General features: G+C 43.7%; 1 protein-coding gene across 1 annotated transcript; it reads left to right on the forward strand.

Moving 5' to 3' along the window:
• LOC120839182 lies at positions 1-2,233 on the forward strand. Its single transcript, XM_040209438.1, has 2 exons — positions 1-1,449; positions 2,222-2,233. Exons 1-2 carry the CDS (start codon positions 1-3, stop codon positions 2,231-2,233), a joined length of 1,461 nt encoding a protein of 486 aa, XP_040065372.1.
• The last annotated feature ends 14,199 nt before the right edge of the window (positions 2,234-16,432 follow it).

Here is a 16,432-nt window from a genome sequence, read left to right on the forward strand (position 1 = left end):
ATGCCCAGGGCAAAGAAACTGTTCAACCAGCGTCAATTCCATGGAAACCGGTACACTCCTCTCGCAAAAGCAAATGGATCCCGGCGACGCATTGAGACCCCAAACGCAGAACCTGCCAGCTCCTCATCGTCAAAGCTTTCCAGTTTTTCTGTGTGGTTCCAAGAAGAGAACGTGCTACAGTGTGACAGTGGGTATGTTCTAATGGACATGGATGTTTTATGTGGCGTGATTACACAGAGCTGTGTGTGCAAACTGTGCGGTGGAAGCCTTCAGCTCGTCGAAATATCGTCGCAGCGAGTAGGTGTTGCCAGTGTTTACAGTTTGAACTGTGAAGCATGCAGCGCCTCACAACGGTTTGAGACCTCAAAGAAAACGAGTTCTGGCCTCTATGAAGCCAACCTTAGGCTGGTTTACGCCTTGAGGTGTATTGGTAAAGGAGCGGCTGCAGGAAGTGTACTCTGTGCCATGCTAAACCTACCTACACCGCCAACCAAATTTGCAAAGTACAAGAAAGAGCACCTAAGTCACACTGAGGCTGTTGCCAAGGAGTCAATGAAGCGGGCTGCTGAAGAGGCTGTGCAGCTGAATGATGGCGACAAGGACATCGCAGTCGCCCTTGATGGAAGCTGGCAAAAGCGTGGCCACACGTCTAACAATGGTATAGTTTCTGCGACCAGTGTAGACTCCGGGAAAGTGTTGGATGTGGAAGCGATGTCAAAGCGCTGTGCAAAATGCGGCAACAAGAATGCATCCAGCGACCCTCGGCACAAAGAGGTGTGCCAAGGCAACTACCAAGGCACCAGTGGTGGAATGGAAGTCACAGGAGCCCTGAACATTTTCTGCAGGAGTGAGGAACTCCATGGCGTGCGATACGTCAAGTATCTTGGGGACGGTGACAGTAAGGCCTTTTTGGCTGTGAAGGCAAAAAAGCCGTACGGTGATTCTGTTGAAATCTCGAAGCTGGAGTGCATAGGACACGTCCAGAAAAGGATGGGCACGAGATTACGAAGGCTAAAAAAGGAAAACAAAGCAGGAAAGCTGTCAGATGGAAAGGGCCTTTCTGGCCGAGGAAGACTGACTGATGCAGTGATAGACAAACTGCAAACATACTTTGGGTTGGCCATCAGAAGGAACGTAGGAAACCTTGAAGAAATGCGAAAGGCTGTTTGGGCAACCTACTTCCACTTACAATCTACGGACAACGACCCATGCCATGGACTTTGTCCAAAGGGCCCCGATACCTGGTGTGCCTTCAACAAAAGTCTGTCAGAGGGCAAGCCGTTCGTCCACAAGGAGAACTTGCCTGCACCTGTCCTGGGGGCAATCAAACCCGTGTATCGGCAGCTTTCGCAGGCTGAGCTCCTGGAGAAATGCCTACATGGGCGAACCCAAAATGCGAATGAGTCATTTAACCATGTTGTTTGGGAACGCGCGCCAAAGAATGTCTTCGTTGGGCTACAGACTCTAAGGATGGCAACATTTGATGCTGTTATTACATTCAATGATGGTAGCATCGCACGAGCCAGCGTTTTGAAGTCCAGTGGACTGAACCCTGGGCGCAACACCATCAAGTGGCTGATGGAAGTTGACCGCACTAGAATCTACTTTGCGGACCGAGCAGCACGACTGCTCACAAAAGAGGCCCGGCAAGCAAGGCGACAGGCCGAAAAGCGCAAAAATGACTATGACAGTGACTACCAGGCTGGTGGCTATTGAACAAAAAACTCTGATGGTTTTGGTGCCAGTAAAAAATTGTTTTTCCCCTGTCTTTTTACTTTAAACTCGATTATCTCGAAACAATGTTTTTTATTACATAGGTACCATTATTTCCTAAACCTTACAGGATAGAGTGTTGATTTTTTTTCCCTGCCACCTACATTGGAGTTGACAAGTACTGAACTAGAATTAAGAACTTCAACTTAACAGTTCTTATGTTACAAATTTTTAAATACACAAAGAGAGCCAGTATTTTAGTGCTAAAAGAAAAAAATTCATCTAAAACAAAATTTTAATCTGGTATTAATAAATCTAGTTCAGTGGAAAGAGCACAAAATTTGGAACAAAATGACATATCTATTGCGGGGATACCCCTATTAGTTACCAAGAAATATGTTCCTCAACTTGGCCTAAAATGTATGGGAAGTATAGGGCTTACCCTGTGCCCTAATCAGTCTGCATGGCAAATGAGCGCTCTCACGTTATGGTTTTGATGCATTTGCAGACAACATATTAGAAGTAACTATCCGAAGGGCTGCTTACCATAGAGCTTTCAGACGCTGTCAACAAAGAGAACTGGGTGTACGCAGCGCAACATTGTTAGCACAGTCAATCGACCACCAATTTTTACTTGTTTTTGTCTTAAAATTGGTCAGTTGCCATAAAAGCTATTAATTTGGCAGAAAATGTTTATTCAGGACAGTAACCCAAGCCGCAAGGTTGAGTGCCATTAGATACTTTGTCTGAGTAAAATAAAAATATACGCGTCAACGTTCCGTTCGCGCTAAGGGTGTCAAGCAGGGGCACCATTTTACAAAAATAACACACGCACACGCAAAAAGAAACTCACATATACAGGGTGTCACAAAAGAAAATTTGCATGGTCTTTTTTACCGCAAAAATAAACTAGGCATCGCCGAACGCTCATTCTCCGCCCAAAGGTAGCGCTAGAGGTCACAACCAGATGTCAAAGTTTCAGACCGATCTGATAACTTAATCAAAAGTTATAAGTGATTTTCTGAAAATTTCAATGGGAAAATGGAGTCCATGTTTGCCCGTTTTCCGTTTCCGGTGCCATAGAGCCCCGTGTGTTCGAAAACACCGTCGGCCGCCATTTTCCCATTGAGATATTCAGAAAATCACATAACTTTCGATTAAGTTATCGGATCGGACTGAAACTTTGGCATCTAGTTGTGACCTCTAGCGATACCTTTGGGCGGAGAATGAGCGTTCGGCGTTGCCTAGTTTATTTTTGCGGTGAGAAAGACCGTGTAAATTTTCTTTTGTAACACCCTGTACATATGATACACAATAACTTCAATTGATTCCTTCGCTTTCCAAACCCCGGACAAACGTCTGGAACGTGTAGTGCTCCAGAAGCTGTGTGCAGAATTTGCGCCATTCATACCCACACTCTTAGCGCGGTTACTCATGTCATGCGGCACAAAAGTGTACCTTTTGTGCCGCTTGGTTCATACGCAACCGCGCTTACTCATGAGCGCGTTACTCATGCCAGGAGTAACAAACATGCTCTTTTTGTGCCTCATGACACCATAGGTAACCAGTCTCATAGGTAACCGGTTTCATTGGTAAAAAATCTCATGGGTAACAATTTCATGAGTGATATCAAATGTCCGTGACCTTGAAGCCCTTCCCCCACGAGGCATAGTTTTCGGCGCTCTATCGGCCACTCTACCAGGGCATGTGTTTTGCGCTTGCTCAGAGAGGGAGCGAATGATGAGCACAGGCACACGCCAAACTGTTCACTAAAAGGCCGAAAAATACCGTATTTACTCGAGTAATAGCAGCACTGTTTATGGAGAAAACCTGAGGGTTCGCTTTTCCGCGGAGCACGCGGATTACCAATCACAGTGATCGACAGCATGGTTCCAGCAGTTTACAGGACAGAGATAATGTCTTCGCGAAGATACCATCTGTGGAGATTGCATTGGTATGGAGACTCGTGTCTTCGGTCTAGTTATTCGCTATTTATTTATGCGCAACGCGATGATTGGCTGTATATGTACTTTGCAAGAAAGTAGACGCAAGGGTCTTGTTCATAAATAGTGCGGCTATTACTCGAGTAAATACGGTATGCTTCATATAAATTGAACTTTTCAGGCTGCTTTTTCCTAACGTCTCGGCTTGGCGTGCTTACCCTGCTTGCTGCTTGCTCAACATCCATACCTGCTGTAAAGATAATGGAAAATGAATTACTCTCAGTGCTGGGCTCAATTCCAATGTCATCTACATGAGAGCGGATGCAAAGGAGAGAGGCTAGAAAACATCAGGGTTGCTTGAAAACATTGAGCTTAACGGAGACAAACGTCTCTAACGCAGTGTAAATATATGCTCGTTTAGGGCACACAAAAAAGCATGCACTACAAGAACGCGTATAGTTTAGATTATCTAAATCAGTGTTCTTAATACAAATGTGCTAGAAACGCCCTTTCATCAAGCTTACACACACGCGAGACATATTTTAAAGCTATGTCCGCGGTATTTATGCATGTAGACAAAAACAATCAAGCGTACCAGTTTGGGGAGTCGGAGTCGTTAGCAATCCTTCATGATGGGCGTCATCAGCCAGGGAATGCACTGCGGTTCCTTTACCAGGCATGCACAATTTGAGTGAACGGAAGAAATCGGTCGAACATTTTTCAATCAATACTCAATTTTCCCCTTGCAATCTTTAAGGTGAAAAATACCTCACACAGAATTTTCGTTTCTCGTGAAGAGAGCAAAACAATTAGCAAAGTTGCCGCTGTCTGTTTACTGAGAAATGCTCGGCTATAAAAGCTTCGCGTTAAGTTTTACTGCTCGCTTTTTCATGTAATTCGTGCCATCTTGTTGACGGTTGTTTTCTTTTTTTCTTCTTTTCTTCTTTGCTTGGCAACGATTTTATGAACATACTTTTATCTTTCGCGAAAATATATTTTGGCACCTTTGAAATGGAGTGCGCTATCGGTAAGCCCGAGGTAGTTTTAGTTTTTAAGGTATTGGCCAATTAAAAGGGGTCTTGGCGAAAACTGAGGTTCGCCTACCGGTTGGCGCGCGGTCATATGCTTGTACTATTCCCATTTGTTTCAGTTTTTAAACTAGTGCTGTAAGCTTTTCTCGAGCCAGTCTAAAAGTGTCATTTATTGTCTAGTTCACGTGGTTACTACTGAGACGTAAAAATCTTGACCTTTTCAAGCACAGACTCGCAAGTTACTGGTGCTGCTGCAGTTAAAGGCGGACCAGCAGAAATATTCTTCCGCCTGGCGGAAAGTCCTCCTCGCCCTCTTTCTTTCTTGTATTGTAGCACGGCGAGGCGAGGGGAAAGGTCCCCTTTTGCGGCGGCTTCTTCTGAGAGGATAAGCCGAGAAAATCCCCATTTTGAGCGACGGGCGATGGGTGCGGCAGCAGCGACCTCGTGACTTAGAGGTAGCTTCAGATCCTATCGCGTAATCTGCCCCATTTTTTGGCGCTCACCAAGCCTAGCTTCTCGGGTGTAGGTTTTACGGAGCTGCAATCACCGAATTTCAGCTGTCGAAGGTCTTTGGTTTAGCCTGTGGCAAAATAAACACATACTTGAGAGCTGCGATGCATTCCCGCACCCATTGAAGGAACGTGTCATGGATATTTTTGGTTCATCAAGGAGCTCAAAAGACATGCGCGAGAAGTGGTGACTTCAATATGTAAGGATGACTTACATCTTCACAAAACATTCCATCTTTAAAAAAACGGCTTATCACGCTCAAACCTGCCTCAAATTGGGATCGATGGAAAAGAAAACGATGCACCAGGCGCGGGAATCTTCTAGAAGTTCTCTGTTTTCTAGCAGCGAGCACAAATAATTGGAGAACTTTAGCAGACTATGTTTTCAGGCCACATATATTTAGCGGAGGCTCGCGCTGCCACTTCGATGCATTCTCTGAAGCGCGCGCCTGAAGTGGCAGCGGGCCTTTGAAAACGATTTACTAAAATGCCCTGTTGTGTGCCTAACTCGCGGAACATGATGGCCAGCAAAATGTATGAAATTCATATTTACACATTCCCAACAACCACCTGAGGTGAGAGGGCATCAAGGGTGGATGTCAATTTTAGAAAGTTTTAGTGGGTCACTTTTAGCCACTTAGATAACCGTACGGTCCGTACCCCAGAACGAAATGTAAGCTAGATTCGCTCTTTACATTCTTTATCGAGTGTGGCTATGGAGCGGAAAAGACAATATTAAAACCCTTTTTGGCGAGTCCAACGTGTCGTGTTATGGTTCAACGTTGCTTGTATTGGTACCATAGCACGGCCGCCACTTCGAAGTATTTGTGTGTCTCAAAGAAACTAAAGCAAAAGCAGACAATTTTTTTTAACGTGACACAGAATTGTATTTAGCATTGTAAAAAACTTTTCGGTACCCTACGCCACGCAGTTAGCACAAACAAACAATCGCCGGTGTTTCCCACTTTTTTTTTTCTTGTTAGAACTGAATGATGTTTAGGAAACTGTTAATGCGAGTATCCCAGCTAAGCGGTAGAGTTTAGTGCCAGTCGATACATTGCTGTGGAAAATAGCAAAAAGCGCCGATGTCGTGTTTGCGCTAACAGTGTCGCGTAATGTACGCATACCGCTGCACAATCAATGCTAACGGAGTGAATCAGTAAATTTAGTGGCCCCCAAAGAAGTGGTGTTATTTTGTTTTATTTTTATGGTTGAAAAGTTGTTATTTTTAAACAAGCAATTCGGTAAAAAGAGTGCTTCCGTTGGGCACCAACTTACGAGGCATAAATTTGTTCTACACTAAATTCTGCATGGCCCTTGCGTAAAAATATCAATATGGTGTTCGTGCTAGCTGTGTCACGCACAGTAAGAAGACCAGTTCATTGCTCGAACATTTATACAAGGCCTTTCTTACGTTTTCTTACGCCAAATAGACGTTTTGCGAGTACGCTCCATTACTGGTGGTTCATAAAATAACCTACGTTGTTTATTTAGAGGAAGGAAGTGGTGGTGAGGGGGGGGGGGGGCGGATTGAATACAAAAGACGACTCAGGGAACCTCGAACTTTGTAAATATTTCGCTCAACCTATAATCCTGAGCTAATTAAATCACTTTTGCTTTGACTGTTTTAGAACTTGTTAACAGTCGCGCTAAAGGCCAAGATGAGCGAAAAGTCAGATGCCAAAGTTTATTTGAGCAAGAAGCTTATATATGCGAGATAGAACTGAAAAAGCGTACGAGTGTAACCGTAGCTATCTCCGACCAAGCCTGAACCTCACTTTTTCGCCATTTTATAGAAAGTCGTTTTATCGAATGAACGGACATTTCATCGAACGCCGTTTCATCGAATCGCTAAGGGCCGTTTTATCGAATTTCTCTGTTATGGCTCTGTACCGAGTTTTGGGGCATAACAGTGCTTTATAGATGTTTCACCTTGCATTTGTTAAGACTAAGGTAGTCACTTGTGAAATTGTTTTGAAGGTGGTGTTAAATTACTAAAGATAAAAGCAATTGGCATAAAAAGAAATAAAAACAATTGGGTATGCGACTTACTGAAAATCTTTACTCATATACATATATGAAACCACGACGCTGCAAATAAAGGACAGACACTTAGAACACTTTTAAGTGTCCGTGCTTTCTGTTTTTGCCGCATTTTTAATTGTTTTATGTGACATGGAGAGAGGTCATTGCTTCATGGAGGCTTCTTCTCGAAGCAGGAAATGTTCACGATGGAACTTATATCGTCACTGCACCCAGTGATATAAAAACAGAAACAAAAGAAAAAAAGAGGAGAGAATTAGATGAAGTTGTGTATAAAAATTAAAGTAAATTCCTAAATATTACACACTGTAACGTTGTTCGATGAAAATGCGTTCGAGGAAACGGCTTCTTTGAAACGGCGTTCGAGGAAACGGCGTTCGAGGAAACGGCGTTCGATGAACCGGTGTTCGACGAAACGGCTTCGATGAAACGGCTTTGATGAAACGGCGTTCGATGAAATGGCGTTCGATGAAATGTACGGACGCACTTATAGCGGTACGCGTGCATTTAGTGGCACTTTTAGCCCGACCGCGACATCGGCGCTATTTACTATTTCTGCCCAGCAACATGTATTGTCTAGCACTGAGCTCTGCCACTTAGGTTGGATAGTTGCATTGACAGTTTTCTAAACATAATTTATTTCTAAAAAACAAAATTAGAAAGTCCGGCAATAGTTTGTCCGTGCTGTGTGGCAGTATACCTAAAATGTGTTTGCAAAGACAAATTACAAACGCGTATCATGTTAAAAAAAATCGGCTACATTTGATTTATTCATTTTTTTTATTTTTAATGCCTCAATAATACTTTAAAGTGGCAGCACGTTCTATAGCACCGATTTAAGCAACGCTGAACTATAACACCAGACGCTTCGATAGCTGCACTCGATCAAGAATGCTCACAGAAAGGTTATAGCTTATATATTGTCGTAGGGTGCGGTTATCCAAGAGCTAAAGACGATCCACTAAAACTTTTTAGTATCGACACACACCATTGCTGTCTTCTCACCTCATGTGGTTGCTGGGATGCGTAAATATAAATGTCACGTACATTCGTTGGCCATCATATTGTGTAAGTTACGCACATAAAATGTGTGCTCGTTGCTAGAAAACAAAGTCCTTCTAAAAGATGCCCGCGGCTGGTACATCGCTTTCTTTTCCATCAATCTTAATTTGAGGCAGTTTTGAGCACGATAAGCCGTTTTTTTTAAGATGGAATGTTTTGTAAAGATGTAAGTCATCCTTACATATTCAAGTCATCACTTCTCGCGCATGTCTTTTGAGCTCCTTGATCAACCGAGAATATCTATGAAACGTTCCTTCAATTGGTGCGGGGACGCATGGCAGCTCTCAAGTATGTGTTTATTTTGCCACGGGCAAAACCAAAGACCTTCGACAGCTGAAATTCGGTGAGTGCGCGGGCGCAGCCTTGCAGCTCCGCAAAAACCTACACCCGAGGGGCTAGGCTTGGTGAGCGCCGAAAAATGGGGCAGATTATGCGATAGGATCTGAAGCTACCTGTAAGTCACGAGGTCGCTGCTGCCGCACCCATCGCCCGTCACTCAGCATGGAGATTTTCTCGGCTTATCCTCTCAGAAGAAGCCGGCGCAAAAGGGGACCTTTCCCCTCGCCTCGCCGTGCTACAATACACGAAAGAAAGAGGGCGAGGAGGAATTTCCGCCAGGCGGAAGAATATTTCTGCTGGTCCGCCTTTAAGGCCCATTCACACTCTTGCGACCGAGTAAGACCGAGAGAGACAAGACTGGTTTTTAAGCCTCTTGCGATGTCTTAGGACCAGCTCCGCTGCAGCACATCCGGTCCTAAGACGTCGCAAGATTCTTAAAAACCCGTCTGGTCTCTCTCGGTCTTACTCGGTTGCATATATGTGAACGGCGCTTTAAATTCACTAGAGGAGAAAGGGGGGCCTAAGAGTCTTTAGCGTAAACGGCCGCTTGAAAGTGAAAAGCTATCGAGCGCGCCCATTTTCTCAAGCTCACTCACCATACACTCTAAAAAAAAGGTGTCGAAGGAGAGTAACTGCCCGAACTTACACTTCTCTAACTTTCTCTTCCTAAAAGTTACTCTTTTCCAAGCGCCTCCCGCAATGATACTCCACTCTAAGCCCTAGAGTAACTACAGCGAGAATAAGTTTCTCCTCCCGACATTGCAGACTGCAGCGACAGATGGCGCAGGTATGCGTGCTGTCGTCGTTGGCGGTGCTGGCCTTGGCGCAATGCTTGCGGGCATTGTGCTGGCAGGCGACAGATGGCGCAGCAAAGTGTGCTGGCGTGCCGGCGTAAAGTCCTTCAATGTTGTTGGCCGCTGCGCCGCAGCGGCCAACAACATTGAGGCACTTTATGCTGGCGATGCTGGTGCCGTTCGCGATGCTGGCTTTGGCGTAATGCAGGCGGGCTCTGTGCTGGCGAAAACATCTCTAACCGTCTGGAATATTTTTTTTTTCTTTTAGTAGACGTTGATGTATGCATTCAGTTAATGGACTCCTCTGTCATGTGCAGTCTTTGTGGAAACGTAACTTACCAGACTATCTAGAGATTTCCATTTTCAGGCTCTTCCTTTCTAACTTCACTATGCGGCAGGTAAGTTGTCTGCTAGTTGCGCAGCTCGGTACGTTCGTTTACCCCCATGAATGCTGTCACGCCCTCCTGTTTACCCTCAGTATTCACAAAGGCGTAAAGCAACCCTCTGTACCACCTTGTCCTTTTGTGACCGGTAGTGAACTTTCTGTACCGGGCAAAGTGGAAACTGACGAAATTTCCAAGACTGGCAATACTATGTCAATACAAACTATGAAAAGTTCAAGGGGACGCCCCTTATCAAGGCTGCCAAGTTCGCCGGATTTTCGATCCCTGGCCTCAAGGCCCAAGAATTTGTGAAATTTTGTTGCTGCAAGTTTTGCTTCCTGTGCAAGAAGAATTCGCGAATATTAGCAGCCACTAATATGCCGCGAAATTGGAGTGTTTTGCAGGATGCGAAAAGTAAAAAAAAAAAAAAAAATTCGCTCTCTTCGGCGATTTTTCCGAAAAGCAATTTAAAAAAAAGAGAGAAAATAAAACAACCTTTCCAACGTATTTAAAACGCTATTTACACAACACGCCGTCCTTCTGGCTTCGGAAAGTTATTGTCCTTACGATAAGCGTGCGAGCCTCCAGCTCCGTCGTCTGCTACTGCAAAACTGACCGAGCACGGGCGTCTCACCATGGGTAGATATAAAGCGGCCGCTGTCCGGCGAAACTTCAGCCGAATAGCCCCACGCTGTGACCATTCCAATATTTACCCCTCGAAGGGGGGGGGGGGGAGGGGAGAGGAGGAGGAGGAGGTAGAGGGGAGGGGGGGACGGCGGCTGTGGAGCCCGTTTTAAGCAAGCATGCGTTTAAAGGGCCCATGAAACGAATTTTGGGCTGGAATAAATCAATTTAGATTGAGATTTTACTAATAGCACATCGTTCAGTGGGCCAAAAGAAAAAAGTAGAAAGTCAAAAGCCTGACTTTCGGTACGAAAAATTGAAAACACTGCGGCTATTTCGTACCTCCTTCCCTTCATAAGCTCTCTGCCTTTTCACTGGGATACATCCGCGGACCCCGCAGCGCGTCACCGGCTGCAGACCCACGTCACACGACGCCGGACCTCACTTATTCCCTTAACCCCTAAGCTGACATTGCGGTGGAAGCTACGGGCTTGTCGGACCAATCAGCCGCCCCCCTTTGATTACCTCACTTCATTCTTTGCGCGTGGGTATGCGCGAGAGAGCGAGATCACGAGGCAAAAGTGTGGCTGGCCCAAGGAGCACGCAGCTTCCACAGCACTTTCGGCTTCGGAATGAACGGGGTGTGGAAAGCAACTTTGGTCTGAATTTTGAGCGACGGGCTAATCTTCTAGGGGGAGAATGGATGTGTCCGGATTACACAAACGAGAGTCCGAGCAAGACGGGACTCCCCCTTTCCGTCTTCTTGAACTTTTTGGTATATAAAAAAAAAGTTGGTTTGAGGAGGAAAGTTAAACAGGAAAAAGTTGGAAAAGTGTTCATGACTCCTTTAATGCTCGGTTACCTGCCATTTTTCGCCAGAAAATGCCTGGTCTAAGGAAAAAAAAGTAAAGTCAAAATTTAAAATGCATCCAGGCTAGCGCGCATGTTCTCACACAAAAAGAAGACAAGTCTTTAGTTGTTTTTATTACATTTATTGCATCTACAATGTTACTTGATTACACACACATGTATGAAAGAAACAATCAAAGTATGTCTAAATTGGCACTAAAATGTACAAACGATATCAGCAAAAAACAAACAGAATTCTGTATTTCATTTGCACAGGTAACTGTAGCAACACAATAAACCATTTGCTATATCCCCCGAGCGCCACGGCCCGCTCTAAAAGAATCATGGGAACGGAGATCCTTCAGCTCCTTAATGATCGGTAATTTCGACTTTATTTTTGGTTACACAGGTTTCGAGCACAATTCGAATTCACCCTGAACAAGCGCCTGATATACCCCAATGACCTGTCATATCGCTTTTAAAATTTCTCCTCAATGTCAGCGTTTTTTATGCTGTGCATGCTGTCCACCCTCAATCTGGGTGACTGCAGAAATCTCCTACATTATTACCATGCTGATATTAAGTTAGAAACGCTAAAAATGCTATAAACAGCCCCCCCCCCCCCCCCCCCCCCGACTTCGAGCTAAATCCTGTTTTTTGTTGTGAATTATCGGCTTTTTAAGCAATTCCTGCTCAAACAACAATCACGAGAATGATAATATTGTAAAAGATTTCGGCAGCTCAGGCCAGGTTAAAAGAGGGATCGCATGCGCAGTATCGAAAATGCTGACATTGACGAGCAATTTTAAAAGTGAAATCCTTGGGGTACATCAGGCTCTTGTTCAGGGTGCCTACGAATTACGCTCATGAGTTGTGTAACCATGGAGTCGGTCGAAAATTAGCAGTCACTAAGGAGCTGAAGGAACATCGTTCCCAAGATTCCTCAAGTGCGGGCCGGGGCGCTTGGGAATATAGCAAGTTATATTGCGAGCACTAAACCCCCTCGTACAATTCGAAGTACGGAATAACTTCGTTCCCATTTGGTGTGCGGTACAAGTCAAGCGCATGGTAATCACACTGTTCTTTTGGGTTAAACAAGCAGTACTTGTTCAAGTGAACGACTTGGTAACTCTGCCTATGGCGACGAAATCGAACAGTGTGTAGCTTTTGAACAAAAATCAAGAGAGAGCCTCGAAACACGATCATTAAAAATATCTGTGAAAATGCCGACAGCTCGTCTTCCCAGCCAGTGCAGTGTGCATCCCATTTCGGTACTGACATTTATCGAAAGTCGCGGACTTCACACCGTACATGGCTTCGTCTGGTGTTGGTTGCTCAGGGAACAGGTCTCGCACATTTTCGTCCAGTGATTCCCAACTAAGCTTCTTTCCACACGACGTGCTGAGTGGCTCATCGAGCTGAAGGCATGAAAATTCATAACACTGTTTTACTTGATATCGTGTAGCCACCGTCTTGCACACGTTCTTGAAGTTTCGCGAACGAGTACCGATGGCCTTAAAGTAGGCGTGTTTGGCTTCAAAACGCATGCTCCAATAGCGGCGTGGAGGCCCGAACATTCTAATCAAACGAGGATAATGCAGAAGGTAATGAAGTTTCGGTGTTAGTTTCTGGCCCGGATAAAGGTTAACAAATTCGCTGAGGAGTTCATCGACTAGAACTTCAAGAAAGGCAACAGCGTCCTCGGGAATAGTGTCGGCTAGAACAATGTTAACGATTTCTCTGTACTTCAGATAGATCTCCCAATGTCTGTTTCCTTCGGGTATGTCTTCGCCAAGCAGCTGCGGCAACAAACGGAACAAACAGCACTTTTGACTCGCAGTGCCTTTGAGTTTGCCGTCAGCTCTGTTGGTACAAGGTGGTTTGGATTTTTTGTCATGAAACCCAAACTCAAACTTGGAAATCACGTCGAAACAAGTAGACTCGAGAACTCGAGTAGATATTAATCCCTTCAGCACTCCTTTCAACACAAATGCAATGCCACCTTCCAGCACATCGTGCATCGTATCCGGAAGCAGCTGAACTGACACATGAAATCCTGGCAAAGCCAGTAGCGGAGATTTTGCTTTCACCCCATACAGCTTGGAGCTGGCTGGATTTACTTCTACTGCCGCTACTTGGCTCTTTTGTGTATCCGCAGTGCGGATAATACATTGACCCTCGTTGGACAGTCGCCTCAGGTCTTTGGATGATGCTAAGCAGAATCTGCAAATCTTTCCTTTCGAAAAGCAACAATTAAAGCCACCTACGCGATGCAAAGAAAGGTTATCCCCAACAACACCCACGACTGTCACCGTTACGTGATGTGTGACCCCGTCATGGCACAGATCAAAACCGGTCTCACTGAGCAAACTTAAATCAGAAAGAAGGGGATCCAGGATCTGCTGCAATCCGAACGTTTTTACGTCTGAGTATTTTACTACGGCTAGGAGGTGCATTGAAGAGAGCTGGGACCTGTACTTAGGGTGCAAATTAACTGCGGAAAAATACACTACAAGCAATTTGTGCACTCCGGTAGCTGACCCCAGGGGATTGACGATCTCCAGCTCATCAGTGTAGAGTAAAATGAAAATCGTGTCTTGAGAACCGTCACGCACAAGCGCTCTAGTAAAGGTTTCATCAGTTATGTCGTTCAACATTCCTCTGCCTGACGCCGCCATTGAGCCAAGAATGTGCTCAGCAGCGTCGGTGGTCATCAAATTCGTCAGAACACTTTGAATGGGTACATAGTAAAAAGCACTCTTTTTGGCGGCAGGGCTCCCAGGAACAGTTAACGCTATTTCTTTGGGCTCGACATACAACATGCACTGCTTGGCATATTTCAAGCGCGCAGATTCGCTCCTTACACCTGTCCAAATTAAATCAATCCAATCCTCGCTAAACAGCCATCCCAGTGCATCAGGCATGCTCACCTCGTGATCGGCAGAAACATGATCTCGAAGGACCCCATGTAGGAGTTGGAGAAACGTTTTCAACTCCGAAAATATACTGTCAGCTACAGTACGGGCAATTTGGTGTCCTTCTGTCACCTTCAAGTAGAACAGGAGAAGGTGTCTCTTCAACTTGTTTAGATGATGCGATGAAGATGAAGGACCCCTAGTTTCGGTTTCGTCGATCTTTGGTGCTGCTTCCTCTTCAGCTGCTGGTGATGCTTCGTCTCCAGCTGCAGGTGATGCTTCGTCTCCAGCTGCTGGTGATGCTTCGTCTCGAGCTGCTGGGGCGCCTTCGGAAGATGAATATAAGATTAAAGATAAAACAACTTTATTGAACACATAAAGGTAAAAAAATAAGTATACATGGGCGGTTTCAGGCAACGATCGGTGCAGTCTTTTTTTCATTTTGTCTCAAATTTTTATATTTCGTGGCGCATGTTCCAAGAAAAGCCTCTTCTTTTTTTTTATTTTAAAGTCCTGACATGTTTAGTTTCTGAGAAAAAAAATATCAAAGAAGCGGGAAAGAACGACGAGGTTTCAACGATTGTCGTGCGTGGGGTATTTGAATCATTCTCAATCTCAATAGCGTCTATATTTTTTTGGTGTGATATATATTCAAGTAGGTAAGACGAAATTATAACTACTCTTTATTATTCGTCACTCCAATCTTTGTAAAAATCCAAAACATGCCTCCGCGAACAACTGTAACCTAAATTGCGGATTTTTTTTTTTTTCGAGTCGACTATGTTTAGTTTTGTTTTTAAAATAATACCACGTGTATAAACTTTCATTGCCTTCCAAGTTAAGCAAAGTTTGTGTTTGTATCATGTACGAGTACTGAGGAATAATTTATGAAAGAGAAGATTTTCACTTTTCGTTCAATTTCAGCACGCTGTATAAAAAAACAATTTTTGTTTCTTGCGTCGAGCAAATGCTAATGGTGGGTTTATCGGTTATAGCTGTATATTTTATTCTTTATTTCTTTTCTTTATTATTCTTTATTCATGTCGTTAGGCGTATAAAAACAAGTTTGCAGTAGTATAGATTATGCGCTACATAATCTATACTACGTTAGAAATATCAAAGTACAGTAAAACCTCGTTATAACGAAGTTGAAGGAGCGGTCGTAATTATTTCGTTATAACCATTAGTTTGTTATAGCCACTGTCCATTTCTTCCCACTTTTAGCAAGCAAGGGGAATTATGATTACTTTGTTATATCCATTAGTTTTTTATACCCCATTTTGTTATAACGAGGTTTTACTATATAATATTGTAAAACATTAGAGTAAAATACACTTCCCATTGGAAACCTAGATTTTTAAACGCGAAATCTTATATTTTAACGCAAAATTCATGTTGATAACAGAAGAGAATAATTCTTTTAAAAACTCAAAACCAGTGCATATACCTCTAACGGAATGTATTCTGGGTAAAAGAAAAGTGTAAACAAAACAGTGTGCTGAAATTGAACGAAAGGCGAAAACCTTCTCTGTTTCATAATGTATTTCTCAATACTCATACATGACAAAAACACATACTTTGCTTGATTTGGACGGCAATGAAAGGTTCTAGTCGACTCGAAATAAAATTTGCAATTTAGGTCACAGTTGCTCGCGGAGGCATGTTTGGGGATTTTTTACAAAGATTGAAGCAACGAATAATAAAGAGTAGTTAAAATTTCGTCTTACCTACTTGCATATATATCACACTAAAAAAATATAGACGCTCTCTTTTGAATATTCTGAGATTGAGAGTGGTTCAAAAACACTACACACGACAATCGTCAAAACCCACCATCGGCATGTGCTTTTTTTTAGCATATTTAGAGGCTTAAAACTCAAAACCAGTGCAAATGACTCCAACGGAATGTACGCTGGATAAAAGGAGGGTGTGAAAAAAATCCGACGAGAGAAAAGCAAAAAAAAAAAAAAATTTTTTTTAATATTTTTGTACAGCGTGCTGAAATTTAACGAAGAGTGAAAACCTTCTTTTTTCATAATTTATTTCTCAGTGCTCGCACATGATCAAACACAAACTTTGCTTAACTTGGAAGGCAATGAAAGTTTATACACGTGGTATCATTTTAAAAACAAAACTAAACATAGTCGACTAGAAAAAAAAAATTCGCAATTTAGGTCACAGTTGTTCGCGGAGACATGTTCCGAGATTTTTACGAAGACTGAAGTGA

Source organism: Ixodes scapularis, unplaced genomic scaffold (assembly GCF_016920785.2).
Source record: "Ixodes scapularis isolate PalLabHiFi unplaced genomic scaffold, ASM1692078v2 PGA_scaffold38__2_contigs__length_395552, whole genome shotgun sequence".
NCBI lineage: Eukaryota > Metazoa > Arthropoda > Arachnida > Ixodida > Ixodidae > Ixodes > Ixodes scapularis.

What these genes read in the sequence shown, in the direction of transcription:
- LOC120839182 (XM_040209438.1), top strand. Translation starts at nt 1, where the DNA reads ATGCCCAGGGCAAAGAAACTGTTCAACCAGCGTCAATTCCATGGAAAC.